Genomic DNA, 18,480 nt, shown 5'->3' on the forward strand with positions numbered 1-18,480 from the left:
AATAAGCAGACATGGCAACACTGCTCCTCCTCCTCCTCGCCTGTATACAGGAAACGGATTTACGTCGCAAGACGCGGATTGGATACGTTCCAATATGGTCGATTTCATCCTTCCTTCTCCCCTTTACATTATTCATTCTTCTTGATACAAAGTTTGTTTAACAAACCAATCTATCATCAGGGAAAAAAATCTAGTATCTATTTGAAATACATACCATACGTCTGACTCATCATGTCACACAAATGTTTTATTTGACAAAACTAATAGTGGATGGGGATGTACAAGAAGACAACTGAAGGAATGACAGGCGAGTATGGTGATGGAACGGAGCCTGGAAAAGGTGATCCATTTTTTTCCTTTTTGTGTTCTAGTGTAATATTTCTCATTTGATTGAGATTTTTTTTTTAAATGCGATTACCCGGAGAGTGCTCAAGACTCAAATATTCTTTAACATATCCAGCTATTATATACTGATGATGACCATAGCCTAATGATAGGCCTAATCGATCTATATGATTAAATTCATCTATAATTGTTGATTCTTAGTTGAATCAACAATTATAGATTAATTTAATCATTTTATAGATTGAATCAACTAGTAAACGTGTCATATCAGATACTTTCTGCTTTTTTTTAAACTTTTACTCCACCACAAGTATTTGAAAACTTATGTTACTTTGTAAAACATACATTAACCACTTCAGACCTATACTAGGCTATTTTCTAAAGTTTTTTAGAGATCTGAAAACTTGTGAAATTTGACATTGTGCAAAATTAGTACTTTTACTTTTTACTATATATTTATATATAGTTTATTTTTTGTATATGTTGATGCCAATATACTTTTGTAGGCCTACTTTTACTCAAGAAAATGTTGAATTCCGGAGTATTTCTACATTTCAGTATTGATACTTTTACATAAGTAAAACATGTGAGTACTTTTTCCACCACTGATGACATCCAGGTTAATTGTTGTTAACAACTCAACTACAGGCAAAAATGCGTTTTGCTGTAAATGACAGATTTTATATCTTGTACCACTATCCTAGGAGAAAATAGGCCAACATAAAATGGATATACAGTAGACATAAAATAAACAAATGTACGTTAGACTACTCAAACCTAATATATAAATGGGCTATACATATAAGCTAATTTGTTTTTTTTAAGTAAAACACATAGCCCAATCTAATACCATTAAAGCATGCTTTTGACCATAAATTAAGGAGCAAAATGAGGCAGTGAGATTTTACATTTAAATGGAACAAGCATGAAAAGACAGTGTTGCAAAAATATTTTTTTATTGGAACAAACATGATGTTATACATCAAGTAACCGTTCAATATCAAACTGTACCTCGAGTTACAAACTAAAATAATAGCCTTCACAGAGGTTTGGTGGTGTAGCTGCTAGGCTACAGAACATATTTAAATTGTTTAGAACAAACAACAGTTAATAAATTAACACAAGTGTATCTCTGTACAACAAACTCTTTAACAAAAATATGTCAGCCTGCAAAAATGTATGGAATAGGCCTACCTAAAGATATATAGGCAATTACGCAATAACGGACAGAGGGGCAAACCGCCATAAACATGACCATAAACAGAAAATTAAAACGTAATAGGTGCCATTTCTGGACTTAATTTCTTTGCATGTTAAACAGCACAACTGTGTAGCCTAATAAATAGCCTACCAGTCTAGGCCTAATCTAAATCAAACAATATCAGGCACATTTGAAAATAAAACTTAATGGGTGCCACTTTGCAACTTAAACCCCAAACAATATCAGGCACATTTGAAAATAAAACTTAATGGGTGCCACTTTGCAACTTAAACCCCAAACACTATGGCCTAATTGGCACACTTGAACACTTGGCACATTTTACCTCACTTAAATGACGAATTGAAATGTTGAACAGGTGTTAAAGCTTGTCAGTCAGTGGGTCATGTGTTCAAACCGAGTGCGCAAAGGACATCTCCGGCTGTCTGGCGTAGAACTGATGGGAGTAGCTCGCGATGGAGACGGTGCCTCCGGTGGGGCTCATCGGCTGGGTCATGCCACCGTAGGGATAGCCGTTGTGTGACGATGGGACCAAAGCGACGGACGGGTGGCGGTACTGGTAGGTGGGGTGGTGGTGGAAGTGGGGGCTCGGGTAATACGAGCCCACTGGGCTCAGGTTGGTAAATCCACTCGGAGAGACGGGGCTGGGGTAGCCGCTGCTCTGTGCTGGTGACGGGAGGCTGTAGCCGGTGGGCTGCGGGGAGCTCCACGGGGATCCACTGCCGTAGGGCGCCGCGTGCTGCAGGTACGCATGCTTCTCCGGCAGGTGGTAAAGGGGCTCTGGATGATGATAGTCGACTGCTGGGCTCCCGGAAGATAAGTAAGGCATCGCGCTCGGGGGTCGATACGGTCTCTTCACCCTCCTCCGTCGCCGGTAGTTCCCCTTCTCGAACATTTCCTCGAACGCGTAGTCCAGGATCCAGTAGTTGCCTTTCCTCGCGTCCCCCGTTCCACTACTTTCTCTCGGCACTTTGACGAAGCACTCGTTGAGGCTGAGGTTGTGTCGGATGCTGTTCTGCCAGCCCTTCTTGTTCTTCTCGTAGTAGGGGAACGTCGAGACGATGTACTCGTATATTCCGCTCAGGGTCTGTCTCTTGTCGTGGCTGTCCTTGATCGCCATGGCGATGAGAGCCACGTAGGAATACGGGGGCTTCAGCAGGTTATGGTCATCATCTCTGGCCGGGTCACTGGGGTCAGTCTTCTCTGGACCCTCGCATGAGCGCCTCGACTCGGCTGTGCTGGCGCTGAGGTCCAAAAGTTGTACTTGTTGGTCGCCGGGGGATTTGTCGTTAATGGCATCCATCTCTCATGTGTTCAGGACTTGTTCTGGCAAACAGGCGTGCTGCTAAACAAGGCAACGTTTTAAAGTGTGACCAACGTACAGGTGCACACATGTTTGTAAACCCTCCCACAGAGAGGACAGTAGCCGATCAGCGGCTTCTTTTTGATCTTGCCGCGTTTCCCACGCTGTTTAAAAAGACGTCTGGGGTTAGAAATGTCAATTTAAGTTCAGACAGAGGTCACAGACGAGTAATTTGTAAATATGACGGCGTTGCACTTGAAGTGCAATTAGTTCATCAAAAGAACCATGACCTATGTTTTCACATTGACTGCGTTTAATGTCCAGAATGGTGAATGAATATTGACAAACAGGTGAGCAGTTGCACGGTTTAGTTTACGTTTTAAAGGTCAGAGTGACATTTCCAGTGTCTTAGCCACTGAAAAAAGTGTATAAATATGCTTTGAAGTCAACACTGATGAAATGTATGAGGGCACTGCAGGTAATGACATGTCATGTTTAAAACAAGTAAAATCATTTTCATTTTCAAAGTGCCATAACTATATATATATATATATATATATATATATAGAGAGAGAGAGAGAGAGAGAGAGAGAGAGAGAGAGAGAGAGAGAGAGAGAGAGAGAGAGACTCAGGGATATCTCAATCACATATGTACATAGCATAATAGTCGGAAAAAGTCATGTTTAAAAAAAACATGGCCATGCAATTGCTTTTTCACAATTATACTGCACACATGTTTAGCTATTTATTCAAAGTTGTGATAGCTGGAGCACGTTGTGTGCTAGAGAAAGGTAGAGCCTTACTGTGCACATATCACAGCACAGCATACCACCCACATACAGTGAGGCATGAACAGCAGGCCTGTCTGTCTGCTTGGGATGGTAGATAATGATCACCTGCTCTCAGTAGACAGTCTGTCTCCTCCAAACTGATAGAGAAACACAGATCTCAAAAAAGAGAACTGGCACCGGAAAATTAGCTACGTATTTTTACATGCATGAGAGGGCATATGTATTGTTATCACTAAAAGGCGTTAAATGGGAATAATAAAGTACTATGTGAACAGGATCTATTTAGATTTTTAGACTAAATGGAGTATTTCTGTAGTCTCTTTAAACTAAGTCCATATAATGATAAGATGTGTGAACTGTGAATTCCAAAATGATGACCAAACTACCTGGAAAATACAGTGAATCAGCACACAGCCAGGAAGAGAGGGGAAAGTCCAAACACAAGTCTATGATGCAAAAGATAAATTTAATGTTCGTCTACTAATTAAATAAATGTACAAAAGAAAGCGAACATGGATGTTTTATATGCTGTTATCAGTTTGTTCCAGCTGTCTTAAGATAATGTTGGCAACTTTTCACTGATTAGCCAAGCTGTGCGAGACACGTTAGTGTTGATGTCTAATCTGCCACATCCATACTTTATTATTAATCAAGTGGATACCAAAATGAGTCCAAGTCTACAAGCTTCATTTGAATGTTCAAACACTCTTTGAGTTCAAAAAGTAAATCTCTCATTCACTGTCAGTGGAGCACCAGGCTGCACTTGATGACATCACAGATTAGAGACTTGGTTCTCTTGTTTCTAGTTATGGGGGAAATTTGGTCTTGGTTCCACTGATGTTCAAAAATAATTAAAGAATATTTCTTTCTCAGCTACAATGATATGAGGCAAAATGGGCATTTCACAAGAACAGTTAATTTATTCTGTGTTGTAGAACTGCAGCTTTTAAATGCCTCAAACTAATTAAAACATGAAGTTCATGAACTCATCATGATCAAGGGAGTAAAAAAATCAAGGTCACCATTTATCAGAATTATCTTAGGATGACATTCTCATAAATATTGTTATTCAGTCCATCGTAGAAAGCTAGATTTCCCTCCTCATGTCACAAAGTGAGGCGCCAGACTAAACACAATCTGCACAGTTTAAGCTATCTGAGACCAAAGAAGAATGCACCAAAACTGCCAGAAACAGACTATAGTGGGTTTTAGACAATAGGAGCGAAACAACAAGACTTATACTGTTCATTGTATCACTGATAGAAAAAAAGTGTTGTTATAAATATCTTTGTGATAACCACAACTTTCTGATGAAGACCCATTTAATTCCCTTTAAAGTACTCAGGTGAATGAGTTGTCACATATACTGTAACTCTAATCTAAATATTGTAAGATAGCGTTTTGTTTGAAGTTCATTGTCCCAGACAAGAGAAGTTTGCACTTTGTGGTGATGCAAATTATAGGAATTGACAAGCTCTGGGGATATTATTATTAATTAATTATCCTAAGTGTAAATGATGTACACTAATCCATCCATTGCAGTTATAGCATTGTTAAAGTCCTGCACTCTGTGTATATGGTGGTTTCTACAGTATCTCCTATGCTATACAGAACGTATGTGTTCCCACACCAATCTCCTATACCAAACAGCACTTATGTGTTCCCACACCAATTAAGGGCCTCATGGCACAGATCAAAGGAGATCAATTAGCATTTGATGCTCCCTTGGTCATCAGTTCTCATGGACAGCTAGGACCAATGTTAAAGTGTTGCTATATTGCCTGAAAGTGGTAGAAGTTTAGGGCAATGGGAAACATGTCATTGAAACTAAACTAAAGAGACAAATTACAAGCCAACAAAAGAGATGATCTCTGTTTTGTTTTCTTGCACTACTAGGCTATATACAGTTCAACTAAGAAAACAATAGTGTTTGGGCTCACTCCAATATAAAATGAAAGAAAGAAAGAAAGTGAAACGTGTTTTGGAAAGGTTGAGTGTTTTGCAAGCTGTAGCACTTTGTGAAAAATGTAAGTAATTTCAAAATTCTAAAATATTGAATATGTATTTTAACTATAGCAATGTATTTCTGAACGAGAAATCACTTAAAATAATAACTGCATTGTTAAAAAAAATAAGTGATTCTAGTCAATTTTAAAACATCTGCGCTATGCAATGGAAAAGTTTTACAAGTAACCTAATATTCCATTATGAATGACATGAACGCCCAAATCACTCTGTTTTTGACATGTCACTGTTAATCAAGATCAACGCTTGAATGCAAAAACACTGCCCTTTCACTTACTACAATAAGGAACTTTCTGGTTGGCATTCCGAGAATACCTTTTATGCACAGATGGCGACTACACAGCTGCACTATTCTCAAACACCAACACTCCTCTCAGCAGATCAAGTGGCTCAACACCTAGCTTTTCTTTTTCCTGCACAGTGGCGGGTGGGTGGAAAGGTTGGAGGATGTGTGCGGGCGCTAAATGGCTGCAAAAGAGTCCAATCTTCTCAAGATTCTTGCCGGAGCAACACGATACCCTGGTGTTTGGAAGTGAGATGAGTGATGCCCAGCTGCAGCCATTGTTTGAGCCCAATGGTTTTTTACTCCTCTGGCCTCTTGAGAATGTCACTACACAGTTCACCGGATGGATTACAGTACTGCTAGACACTTCAACCTGAGAAACCACAAACACACTTTTGTTCCTCATTCTAGATCTATGAAATCCAGTTTGTTCAGTGGCCACTTTTTGAAAATGTGCCAGACGTTAACTACTGAAACCAAACTCCAGGGGAGAAAAAGACTTCAGTGCTTGACTTCATTGAAGCCTGTGGATGTGCAGGTTGACTACACTGGGGCACCTGCCAAGCTGGGATCAGTGATAAAAGGAAATGACAGTATGTGTTGTGGCTTCAATGTAAACACAAGCGCATGTGGCAAACCATGGTCCTCCCCTCGCCTTACAGTAGTTATTTAGGTACCACTCCCAGACCTCTATAATCCATGGATTAGGAGAAACCTGGCTTCCCTCTGTTAGGCTGCCTCTCAATGACAGAGGAAAACAACACACTTCATCTAATTGGAGTTCTGACTTTAAAAAGTAAATAAATCATTGTCACAGTCAAACACATTGGACCAAAAATCCTCTGTTGAAGCTCACAAATCCAGCCTTTTTCTCTCTCTCTCTCTCTCTCTGTCTCTCTCTCTCTCTCTCTCTCTCTCTCTCTCTCTCTCTCTCTCTCTCTCTTTTCAAATTTCATGAATCGGATACATTTGATAATTTGTTTCAATGTTCTCCCAACTCCTCTCTCCTGACACTGTGTACCTTGGCTGAATTCCCTCGTAAGGTGCGGCCCTGTCTCAGGTGATGAGAGACTAGAGTTCTCCGTTCAGTTCACAATGCCACTGACCCGTGCCGTCTCCCACAATGCACCACTGTGTGGTTTCAACATGACAGCCTGTGCGTCGGTCCTCTGCCAGTCTGGCCCGCAGCCCACAACGCAGCCACTCCCAGAGCTAACCTCCACTTCTCTGGTGTTTGTATAATATACTGTGGTCATTACAGTAGCAGGAAATAGGGCTTTCTCCGCATCACACTGAGAGCAGCAGTGGTTTTCAAACATTTTGTGCCCAGGCAAATAATTTGGGCACCACAGTGTTACAGCATGTGTACATGTGCATGTCAAACAATAAGAATATCTTGGAAAAGTTAATGTGCGGGTAAGGAATATGTAAGGAATATGACACAAATTATTCCAACCCCCCCCCCCCCCCAAACATATTAAGCACTATTATGTACTACATATTTACATATAGTACCGTATATCTATCTGGTGATTATCCAGACCGTATATCCAATATACAATTTAAGAAATTAATTAATTACAGGTAGACTTTTGGCTTGAAATATTTCACTTAATGTGTGATGAATATGGAATATAAAAGTTTTACTTTTTGAATTACATTATAGAAATAAAACAACTTTTCCACAATATATATATATATATATATTTTGTTTACAATCGCCTGTATTTCTTGACACTTTCTTCCAGTTGAAAACTACTCTCATTAAAACACAAATTTGCCCCTATGTCTGTACATACATTCATACCTCTTTACATCAGTACGTCTGTCTGACCAAGGATGAACTGATTAGAATTTGGTGGACAAAGGTCAAATATCAAGGTCACTGTGAGCGCAGAAAACACGCTTTGCGCCATAACTAAAGAAAGATTATGACAACACTTCACAAAAATGTCTAGGATAAAATGATAGTGATGACGTTTTATGTCCACGATTACTGCAACAATTTCTGGCCATAATCTAATGCCACGACACAGGAACAAACAAAAGGGTAGATTGTGACCATATTTCACATAATACTTAAGCGATTGGTTTAATAACACATTTTGGGTGCCCTGCCCAGTGCCCACCTTGATACTGTGGTGATTGTACAGATCCTTGGTACGGCCGAGTTGAATATGTGTGTGAAGCATGTTTTAGAATGTGCTGCTTCTTTGCAGATACATCCATCCACGGTGGCAGAGTGATTAGCACTGTTGTGTTGCCCCACAGCAAGAAGATCCTGGGTTTAAACCCGGACAGAGTGTCTTTCTGTGTGGAGTTGCATGTTCTGTAGATATTCATTTTTTCTGCCACACCAAAAGACATCCATTGATTAGATAATCACTCCTACCATTGCCGTTGACCAAGGAACTGGCATTACAGCTGGCGTTGGTTCTCGGGGTCTGGTGGTGGTGGTGGGCCAAATTAATTGGCCCAGGGGCCTCCTTGAGTCTTAATTCATCCCAGACATAAAGCAGAACAACAACAAAGCTATTAACAAAGTCAAATCAAGTCCAGGTTTCTGGACTCCAATGTACAATGTACTATAAAAGTCCACCCTCGTCACCTACTCTCCCTTGATGACAGTACAGGGACAGAGCACAAGTTCATTGGTTTTGCAGATAGCTTCAGCTGAATGCTGCTCAGTCCTCTGTAAAAGAAATACAGTCTAAGCATGTTTCCAGTGGTGGAAAAAGTACTCAAATGTTTTACTTAAGTAAAAGTATCAGTACTGCAATGTATACTCTGTTACAAGTAAAAGTCCAGAATTCCAAAATTCCAAAAGTAAAATCACGAAAGTATTGGTATCAAAATGTACTTTAAGTACCAAAAGTAGAACGTACTCATTATGCAGAATGTCCCATTTCACAGGTTTTCAAATGTATGAAATGTATAAAATCTTTTGAAAATAGCAGATCTACAAGCTTGTAGATCTACTATTTTCAAATGGCCAAAATGTGTATAGGGCTGAAGTGGTGATGTATGCTGATGTATGTTTTGTAATAATCCAAATCTACAGTTTTCAAATAATTGTAGTGGAGTAAAAAGGACAAGATTTGCCTCTGAGATGTACTGGAATAGAAGTAAAAGTACTGAACATTGGAAATACTCCAGTAAAGTAAAAAATACCTCAACATTTTACTTAGGTAAAGTACTTGAGTACATGTACTTAGTTACTTTATATCACTTTGCCTTGGCATGAAAATATTTGAGAACCATTGCTAGTATGAACTGACTACCCAGTAAAATCCTCCACCAGGTGTCCTCATTCATCCAGTCTATGAAGAGCAGAGGATTTCACATTTTACTATCAATGTTTTCGTTTAAAGCTGGACTGAAATATTTTCACAAAAGATAAGTTACAGCTCTTGTGGTCATACGTATTAATACTCTCCTGTAACTATAATTTCCAATTGACCTCCAAAGATGTTGGGGGATGTGTGTCTCGCTCAAGGAAAATCATATCAGTTTGAAATAAAATATTTTGCCAAGAGTGCAATTAACCTGGATGAAATGTCTTTGTTTCATTTTCAGTGTTGTTCACCCTTTCAAATTAAGTAGTTATTGGTTTGTCCTCTTGTCTAACTAGATATTGTTGTTAGTGGCTGAGGCTACAGTGCCACTCCCATACATCTTTAGCTACACTGAGGAAAATATTTGAGTAAATCACCCTTAACTCACGCCTGACTGTAACATGACAAACATTTTAAAACCTGTCCACTGTACTTCAGTGTGGATTCAAGTAGGCTACGTGATGTTTCTGACTGATCCTAGTTTTGTTTGTTGTTGTTTGATCAATGTTTGTGCGTGTTTATGAGTGAAAAGAAAACCTGTACACGTTCTCTGTAAGTATGGGAATAAAGATTCTATTTAATTCTCATTACCCATACACTCATTCTTATTTTTATTTTTTTCTAGATTTTTCTGCAATACACATTCCAACATACACTCACTCCACTCCATCACTCATTGGGCTTCAATAATGCAACATTTGTCCATATTAACAAAAAGACTTTAAAGACTGTAAAGATTCCATATGAACAGTTTTATTAAAGTTTGATTGATTGTCATACATACAGTGTTATTACTATATATATATACAATTTTATTTACAAATATCATTACCTTCCAGGTCACCACTCCCTGGTGCATGGACTCAAAGTTTTTGTGGAGGTTGGTGGGGTGGATGATTGCACGCTTAGGGTTTTGATGTGCTTTCTTCCATAATTGTTCCTCATCTTTGAAGGACACAGTCTCCATGTCTCAATCATAGTACCCGTCCTTGCGGAGCTTCCACTTGTTACTCTTGTCCATCAGGTCGGAGGTGCGGCACGTCAGCTCAACGCTGAACCTTTCGATGTTGATCTTCATGATGCGACAGTAGACCGTCATACGATATGATACGATACGATAATACTTTGTCAGCTCTCACTGAAATTTGTCTTGCGACCCAGCAGCCATGTATGCAACACATATACAGTATACACATTTGACATGACACAAAAAACTACAACAAAAATGCATACATAAAGACAAGAGCCATGCCCACCACTCAGCCTACCCCTGGCCTAAACTCCTGATTAAGCCTCAATGTCATCTGATGGACAAAGGACCTCTTCAGTTTGACCTTATTGTATGTTGGAACACCGTATCTCCTTCCTGAAGACAGCAACCTATATTCTCCATACAAAACATGGCTGGTGTTTGAAGTGATATTCTTTGCCAACCTTAGCATACTGTTATTATACGCAGATGTATAGAGCCTCTGAAGTGGTTGTCCAACAATCTTTGAACAAATGTTCAGTTGCTGCAGCAGTTGTGACTTTAAGGCCACAGACAGACATCCATACCAGGTGGTACTACAGTACTGAAGAACACTCATAACAGAAATGAAAAACAAAAGAAGAATCTGGTACTAGCACCAAAAGATCTCAGACGGCGAAGGAAATAGATTCTTTGCTTTGTCTTCTAACCCACTGAGGTATGTATACAAACATACCTGGTTGATCTGTTCACTATGAATAGTAATGGAGGCTCTGTGTATCTCAATCTCTTCTGTCTTTTTTGTGTTAAATGGTGCATTTATATAGTGCTTTTATCCAAAGCGCTTTACATTGATTGTGCCATTCACCCATTCACACATACATTCATACACTGATGGCGGAGGAAACCATGCAAGGCACCAACCTGCTCATCGGGAGCAATTAGAGGTTCAGCGTCTTGCTCAAGGACACTTCGACACTGCCGCCCCAATGATAAGAGCGTTGTTATCACTCCACTCAACCACCTTATTTACTGTGTTGGTGCAGTCCAGGATCACTGGAACTATCTAAGAGAGAAATCAAAACTGTATCATCAGAGTACTTTAGAATGTATTGGTCTGGTGTGTCAGTGCGACATTCAGACAGACATTCCTCAGTACGACAGCTGTCAGTATAAAGTGTGAAAAGTACAGCAGAGCTTACACAACCCTGGGGAGCACCAACATTAGTAGTTAATGCTGAGGAGAGGGTTCTGTTCACTTTCACCCTCTGTACTCTGTTAGTAAGGAAAGAAGCATACCAGTGAATTAAGTATAGATTCAGTTCCAACTGTACCATCTTTGACACTAGAATATCTGTATTGTATTGAAAGCTGAAGAGAAGTCTAAGAACAGCACCCTTGCATGATTCTTATTAGACTCATCTAGATGTTTTGTAAGGAAGTGGACCATCCTCTGTACCGCAACCCTTCTTATATAAGCAAACTGACAGGGATCGAATTTGTCTTTAGTTATATAACAAGATGTTGTAACAGTATTCTTTCAAGTGGTTTCATGATCACTGAAGTGAGGGCTATGGGTCTATAATCCTTATGTTCTTTTGGACTTTGGATTTTGGATAATGGTTTTATGTGTGAGGTTTTCCAAAACAGAGGAATTGTTTTTGTGTCTACAGAGGTTTGAAATATTGGTTGCCACACTGGAGCCAACTCAGATGCAGTTTTTGAGGAGAAAAGCACTGCACTCGTCCGGCCCATTAGCCATGCCCACCTTGACCTCCTCAGGGTGTTTGACCACCTTGTCGCTGAGGAACTGGGTGCGAATGAACCCCTCGAGGCCGTTTTCCAACCTGGTCCGAACACCAATGGCCTGGCCTGGACAGGAGCTGCTGTCAAAGCGGTCCCACACCTGGCTGAGTTCAGGGAAGTTGTCCTGTTGCCACAGCCCTGTTAACTTGTTACGGATGGCCTGGTCATATCTTCTCTTCCCTTGTGGCCGCTGGTGAACGATGCCCGTTACCACGCTGGTGATCAGCGTCCCTATGTAGAAGGTCTGTGGTGTCTCCTTTGTGAGCAGGTTAAAGACCTGCTCTGTGTTGGGGACTCTGGAAGGAACTCTTCAGTCTCTGTACCTGCAGCTCAGCTCAGTGCGGAAATCATGAAGAGTGATTCCCTTCTTGCCATAACCCTTTCTCTGCAGCTCCTCAGCAAAGCCGTTCAGGTCCAAGTGTTTAAGATGCTCCGGGTTCTCCAGGATCTCGTCCAGGGCTTCTGCCGACTTGTTGTCATCCTCTGCCAACTTGCCATACTCTGGGGGTCTGCAGCCATCTTCAGAGCCAACTCGTACGTCCCCGGGTGGACCCGGGAACCATCCAGAACATCAATGTACGAGTCTGCTCTGTCTCCGAGTGACGCAGTGTCAATCTTGATGCAACCGGCACAGTTGATGAAGACGTTGGGGCCCATGCGGCATATGGTGACCAGCTGGGTCCTGTTTTCCAGACAAGCGTTCTTCCGTTTCAGAATCTGAAAAGACACAAGAAAACTAAATGGATGATCTGCAGAACCAGGCACACTAATATAGCAGTATGGCAGGTAAAGTAATATGCAGTTCAGAAACTGAAATCTCTTACATGTAGCCGGTGCAGTCTGAATTCATAAACTGAACTGCATATTTACCAAACTTTCCCTCATAACATGACCTGATCCACACCCCATTACATCTGTACCAGGCTTTTCCAATAGGCGCTCTTCCTGACATAACATGAATGAGCAATGATCACACACACCTTGAGGAGCTGAGAGCCTTCCTGGGTCCAAGGCCGCACACAAACTGGACCAAGCTCTGGGTTTAAGGATGGGCGATGGCTCTGTTCACATCCACTCCCACCTCATTGACCCGGTTGATGAATTCACAGAGCAGAGCGTTGAGGAGGTCTTCTTTCACTACGTGCTCCTGATGGGGGAAATAAAACACAAACAAAACAGGTTAACATTACACAGTTGTTATTTTTAACCCCAACCCCTTTTTTTTAAATAGCCTACAAGCACACTTTGCAACCTTTTCTCTAAGGACTATTTTCAGCTTGACTTTTCAATGGAATCCTCATTTTAATGTATGTATTAAAGGGTAACTATTATAATAACAATTTGACCAAGAATAGCTGCATCATTGATATTTTGTGTGGTGGATTATTTATCATTTTATTTGTCTCTGCACGTTGATTTCTATATAGTACTGAAATTTATGGAATCCACTGGCTTCCTCTAAAATCAATCAAACTAGCTTTGGAAAATGGTCGGCAGTAATGTCAAGCATACTGGGAGTCAGTGGGCTAAAGATGCCAGACCACAGGTATGGCCCAAGTGATATCACATGACATACTGTACATTTCACTGCACCTCCTGACCCTCCACCCACCATTCCCCCATCTCTCACCTGTAGAGGGTGCCGTTTGAGGCAGACTGAGGATGTCCTCATCACTGCTGCAGACATGAGCATACTCCACCAGAGGATCTTGGAGCTTCCTGGCTATGGACACAGCCTGTCGTAGCAGGGGATGGTAGTCTCTGAAATCAACCTGAACACAGGGGCAGACAGACGGAGGACACAGATTTATTACTACACATCTGGAAAGATTCTCCTTTAGCTGTGTCAGTGTGTTTATGTTGTGGATGTTGGTGTTCATCAAGTTTTACAAGCTGGGCTGACATGAAACACAATCATAGCAGTTAACATGTAGAGATGTTCAAGTGCAGATTGTTATGTGGTGAGCCACTTGACTCCCTACATACAGGGCACAGTTCTATCATGTTAAAACCTGCTGTTATAGGCTCCTTACATAGGCTCCTAGGAAACACAGGTGCTGTGTGTTCTTTTTTGATTGATTGAATACTTTATTAGTCAGAACTGCGACTAATGTGACTTTAGTTACTAGTTTCTTTGCAGATTTATATTATCAATACAAAACATACATGAACCACTTAAGCCCTGTTTTATACTTTTGCTATTCGAAAATAGCTGGCTTGAGAGATTGTAGATCTGCTATTTTCGGAAATGTTTGATGCATTGTTTAAATTTTTTTTGTATATTTTGATGCCAATACTTTTGTATTTTGACTCCAGTAACGTCTTGAATACAGGCCTTTTACATGTATCCAAATATGTTTATATTGTGTGGTATTGCTGCATTAACTTAAATTAATTAAATCCGAGTACTTCTTCCACGACTGGCAAAGACTATCAGTTATCAGGCTCACTTACTTGGACAATGTTCTCTTTGGCCTCAGCAATGAGCTTGTTCTTTAGTTCCTTGAACATCTGAGGGTAGAGGAACTGTTTGAGGGCTCTCTCTATGGTCAAGGTCCACTGGTGCCTGAACGAACCCCTGCAGAAGAACTGTTTGATCTCATCTAAGTATGTCTGGTCACCAGGACGCCCTTTGACACCAATCATATCAATACAGATGTCTATGTTGAGCAGCCCCTCCTCCTCAGCCAAGCACATCTTGAGGAACTCATCCCTGTTCAGCTCCTTCACAGGCTTATTCTTCAGGTACTTGAAAGCGTAGGCGAAGTGAGCCTCGTCTATCTCCTTCTTGCCTTTTATGGTTCGGCTTGAACTAGTGTCGAACTTGTCGAACTAGTGGCTCCCAGGCGATCAGCATGGCCACCATGTACCTTGTAGCTTCAAGCACTGCCTCAGGAGTGGTGAACTGATTGCAGACATAATCTTTGGTCAGTTTCACAGGTTCATCTGGGAACTGCTGCGTCTTGTGGCGCTGGTAGCGGTGTCGCAAATCTTCTCCGAACTGCTCTGGTGTCAAGCCAAATTATTTGGTCATGCCATGAAGCCCCACTCTCTGGCAGAAGCTGTAAATGTCCCTGTGTGAGGCCTGCTTCCGACGATCCTTGACCTCCACAGAGTTCTTTATCTTGGCGGAGATAGTACAGCAGGAAGTGGTGGTCATGCACATCCCTCAGCTAGTCAAAGGTCTGGACGTGTTTCAGGCTCTCTATGTCGGTGGTGTTCAAGGTACGGATGCCATCGGCCAGGGATTTGTCAGGGTTAGCGGAGAACTGCTCACACTGGTAGGACTGCATCGTCTGGAAGAGACGCTTCAGGTTCTGCTTGCGGTTCTTCAGCTGAGTTCACTTCTCATCCCACTGCCACAGGTCATTGACGTTCAGTTCTGGTTCCACATACCCCCTCCTGTAGAACGCTATGAATGGCACCACAAAGTGCTGGTTCCTCATCAAGTCGAGGGCCTCCTTAATCCTGGACACTGTTTGGGGCTTTTTCTTCCTGCTGAAGTTTGTGGTCGTTCCTCTGTCCAGGTGATCTGTGCTCTCCTGATTAAGAAACAGACATAAACTTGCATTACATTTTAATCAATAGATTTTAGTAAACTGGTAATTATTTACTTAGGCAATACAAATGGAAAGATTTGAATATGTAAAGTAAATGTAAATTTACCATTTACATTTGCGGCTAATTTTAAGCTAATATCACTGAACAAACGTTTGGCCTCAATTTGTATTTATTACATATGAAGAATTGTATTATCGTTCCTTGTCTCACATCAACAAAGATGTGCAACTGGGTAGACAAAATGTATAGCACACAATAACGTGTGTGCGCCTGGTCAGTTTTTACAACTGATACAATACCTGCTTGGAAATAGTTGGGGTGGAGAAGATGTGTCTAAAGATCCATGATTAAAGACGTATCCAGGGGTGGTGCAACAGGTCCACTAATGTCGCCCTGGATGCTGGGTCTATGATGAAACAGTGGCTCAAAAAGTCCTGGCCACCTGAAAAGATAGAATTAGAAGTTAGTGAAAAGGGGTGTGGGTGTGTGTGTGTGTGTGTGTGTGTGTGTGTGTGTGTGTGTGTGTGTGTGTGTGTGTGTGTGTGTGTGTGTGTGACAAAGAGACTGTGTGAAAGCAAGCATGTTTGCATACATCCATACGCAGTCTAAATGTAACAATGAGAGTGTCAAAGTTAATCAGTTTATTTTATTGAACACTTTATTAGTCAGCAATGTAAACAGCATGTGGTACAGTAAGACTTTTAAAAGGTTAAAGTTTAAAGGATAAGTGAAAATAAATAAAATGAATTATTGTGTACTTGAGTGTGTGTATGGCTTACATTGGGACAGCTGGTCAGAGTCCATCTGTGGCACTTGGAGGCTGATGTCATCATCCCAGTTGAAGGGCTCGCATCCAAACACGATGATGTACATCACCACTCCAAGTTGCCACACTGTGAAGGGAACTGCCCTGTAGCGCCCATCTCCATAGAGCCCATCTCCAAAGTACTCTGGAGGGTTGTATTCCATGGTTCCTAGAATCCACACAAGAGAGAAAGAAAGGGTAAGAGCAAGTGAAACCTAACAAGCAGGCATTGTAAACTTATGTTCTGCCCATACAATGTCCAGAGCAGACAGAAATGGTCAAGCAAGAATATTGTGGGAGGGAAGCCAGTCAGTGTTTTTTGTCACTGCACTAGCAACTCCTACAGGTTGATCAAGGACGCCTGTCAGCAGGCATGTTGAACTGTGAGGAATAGGGTGGTTCCTCCAAATTTTCTATAAATTGAGTACAAAGGACCCCAATGGAAACAAGCCATAGACTTTCTTGGGTTCAAAATCCTCCTAGCAGATATTGTATTGAACTGTGCTTTTTTTAAGTATTCAATCAAAAAAGGCGATTCCATGTGTATGTATAGGAGGAGGTGTGATATCATCCCTGGGACCAACCAATACAACAAACAACCAGTAGGGGTCAGCAGTGACAAGATTACACACAAGTAAGTGTGTGGATATATCAGGGAATTGCCATAACGACTATACTGGCAGATAATGGGGAAAGTTGGCACACAAAGAAAAATACAAAACAATATTGTACCAGCTCTGGTGGTGTATTCCTCATCTGTCTGGGCACAGCTCCAGCCAAAGTCTATCACCCTGAGTACTGGACCCCGAGAGCCTGTCTGCACGATGATGTTCTCCAGCTTGATGTCCCTGTGAAAAACACATTTAAGCTGGAAGTCCATCAGTGCGTCCACCAGCTGCTTTATTATGGCCTGAGAGAGAGAGAGAGAGACAGGGCCAGGGGATATGACAGAGAAAGACATGTTATGAGACTGTTGAACTGCTGTCATGACCTAGATTTATCTATTGAAAGGACATAGTACCCCCCAAACACACACACACACACACACACACACACACACACAGCAAAGCAGTGTTCTTTTTTTAATCTAATTGTTTCCACACAGTTTTAGGAAAGCTGGGAGATTGCAGGGATGGATTAAGACTTGCAGGGGCCCCTGGGTAAAGTATCTTTGAAGCCCCCCCCCCTCCACACTACCGAGAACGGATAGTGCAGGGGACCCATGCAGTTTACGGCCATATAGGAGAGGACTTGTATAAAATGAGGGGCCTGCATTAGCATATTTGAGCTTTAAGCCTCATGCATCCATCCTCTTACCTTAGCCTCATACTCCGGCAGGCTGCCTCCTCTTTCCATGATGTAGTCGAATAGGTCCAAGGAGGGGACGGGTCTCTCCAGGACCAGGACCACCTGCTGACCCAGGTCAACCCAGTCAAGCAGGCTGATGGCTGCAGAATTACCAACAGAGGTCCCTGCTACCTGTCTCTGCATCAACACCTCCGTTGGAATCCTTACCAGGTTCCCGTTCACAGTCTGAAGTCACAGTAACAAAGACTATTACATAATTATCTACTAGAATATTTTATATATTTTACTGTAAGGTGCATTGACTAACAATGGCCATGACAGTGACTGGTTTCAGGTAAATGTATTGTCTAGAATAGATTCTCCCACATAATATGGGGAGAGACACTATATTATAGAGAGAACTGGTGAACATTTCAAACAACTAAAAACAACTCACCACTACTGTGAATGACACCTGCTTCTTCGGGATGTATTTTATTGCCACCTTGAGGAGAGAGACACAAATATATCAATCATGGCTTCATCGATGATAGGTAAATAAATAAGGTGTGTGTGTGTGTGTGTGTGTGTGTGTGTGTGTGTGTGTGTGTGTGTGTGTGTGTGTGTGTGTGTGTGTGTGTGTGTGTGTGTGTGTGTGTGTGTGTGTGTGTGTTCCTTACAGGCAGGTTGTCAGCTCTACGGTAGCCTCCAAAGACGGTCCCTTCCCCCAAAGGCTCTTGTTGGACATAT

The 18,480-nt window shown here is 41.5% G+C and overlaps 1 protein-coding gene across 1 annotated transcript; it reads right to left on the minus strand.

The window, feature by feature from the left end:
• Nucleotides 1-1,293: 1,293 nt before the first annotated feature.
• foxl2l (forkhead box L2-like) lies at nucleotides 1,294-2,886 on the minus strand. Its single transcript, XM_084070509.1, has one exon. The coding sequence runs from the start codon at nucleotides 2,865-2,867 to the stop codon at nucleotides 1,956-1,958; it is 912 nt and encodes a 303-aa protein (XP_083926635.1). The 5' UTR covers nucleotides 2,868-2,886; the 3' UTR covers nucleotides 1,294-1,955.
• Between the last annotated feature and the right edge of the window lie 15,594 nt (nucleotides 2,887-18,480).

Source organism: Gymnoscopelus microlampas, assembly GCF_963454915.1.
Source record: "Gymnoscopelus microlampas genome assembly, chromosome: 10".
Lineage (NCBI taxonomy): Eukaryota > Metazoa > Chordata > Actinopteri > Myctophiformes > Myctophidae > Gymnoscopelus > Gymnoscopelus microlampas.